This window comes from Nematolebias whitei, chromosome 14, assembly GCF_014905685.2.
Source record: "Nematolebias whitei isolate Nwh7 chromosome 14, NemWhi1, whole genome shotgun sequence".
NCBI classification, from domain to species: Eukaryota; Metazoa; Chordata; class Actinopteri; order Cyprinodontiformes; family Rivulidae; genus Nematolebias; species Nematolebias whitei.
In genome coordinates, this window is record NC_056511.1 from 10,092,095 (window position 1) to 10,093,495 (window position 1,401).

The 1,401-nt window shown below is 44.8% G+C and overlaps 1 protein-coding gene across 1 annotated transcript in view; it reads right to left on the bottom strand.

The window, feature by feature from the left end:
* Positions 1 to 13: 13 nt before the first annotated feature.
* The window catches only part of LOC119420824, a 10,261-nt gene continuing 8,873 nt past the window's right edge, over positions 14 to 1,401 (bottom strand). The window contains exons 7-8 of the mRNA XM_037688251.1: positions 197 to 471; positions 14 to 155 (exon numbers count right to left, since the gene is read on the bottom strand). Coding sequence (XP_037544179.1) covers positions 14 to 155; positions 197 to 471 — 417 coding nt within the window. The remainder of the gene's footprint in view (positions 156 to 196; positions 472 to 1,401) is intronic.

A 1,401-nucleotide genomic window follows, 5' to 3' on the forward strand; every position in this document is an offset into this window, starting at 1 on the left:
TGGACATGAGTGTTTACATGAGATTGAACATGAGGTTGGACATAAGTGTGGATATGAGTTTGGACATGTGGTTGGACATGAAATTGGTCATGAGGTTGGGCATGTGGTTGATCATGAGGTTGAACATGTGGGTGAACATGAGTGTGGATATGAGACTGGACATGAGGTTGGATATGTGGTTGAAATAAGTGTGGACATGAGGTTGGACAGGTGGTTGATCATGAAGTTGGACATGATGTTGGGTATGTAGTTGGACATGAGGGTGAACATATGGTTGGACATGAGGTTGGACATGAGGTTGGATATGTGGTTGGATGTGAAAGTGGACATGTGGTTGGACATGAGTTTGGACATGAGGTTGGATATGTGGTTGACATAAGTGTGGACATGAGGTTGGACATGTGGTTGATCATGAGGTTGGACATGTGGTTGGATATGAGTGTGGACAGCTGTGGCTTTGGGCGGCTGTGGCTGAGTGGTTAGAGCAGTCGTCCTCCAATGCAAGGGTGGGGGGTTCGAATCCACCAGCAGTCACATGCCAAAGTGTCCCTAGGCAGACACTGAACCCCTCATTGCCTCCGATGTGTGTCCCATAGGCGTATGAATGTGATAAAGCTCTGATTATTCTCTTTAGAATGATTTGTTCAATTAGCTTTGTAGAGATTTAGTAGAGTGCTGAATGAACGGGTACATGAGGACACAGATTGTAGTGTAAAGAGCTTTGTGTATCATGATCAGATAGAAAGGCACTATATAAGTACAGTCCATTTACATGAGATTGGACATATGGTTGGACAAGTGGTTGGACATGAGTCTGGACATGTGGTTGGACATGAGGGTGGACATGTGATTGGACATTGGTTGGTCATGAATTTAGACATGTAGTTGGACATGAGTGTGTACATGAGGTTGAAAATTAGGTTGAACATGAGTGCGGACATGAGGTTGAACATGAGTGTGGACATGAAGGACATGTGGTTGGACACTTGTGGGGCAAATGTTCATCTAGGCCAACATAAGGGCCAAGTTGAAATCATCTACAACTCGTCAACTTTTAGAGTCCACCTGATTCAAGATGGCTGCCGGACCTTAAGGACACTGGGCTAAAATTTGGTTTGGTAGTAGCTGAGAGTCAGCATCAACACATGCTATAAGCGCTAACAGATGACCCGGTGTCTCGTAAAGCTTTTGCAGACGAGGTGAAAGCTACTTTTTAATCAACAAAAAAGGTTGAATCATGTCATCTGGACTTCGTTTTTTTGTTAAAAAGAAACGTTTCGCCCCTCATCCAAGAGGCTTCGTCAGTCTGAGGCCTAGCCATCTGGTATTACCCAGAAGCCACCCTGACTCTTGTGTTTCAAGCCTGCCTCAGATACCCCTGAAGTCTGGCCTTTTCACTAA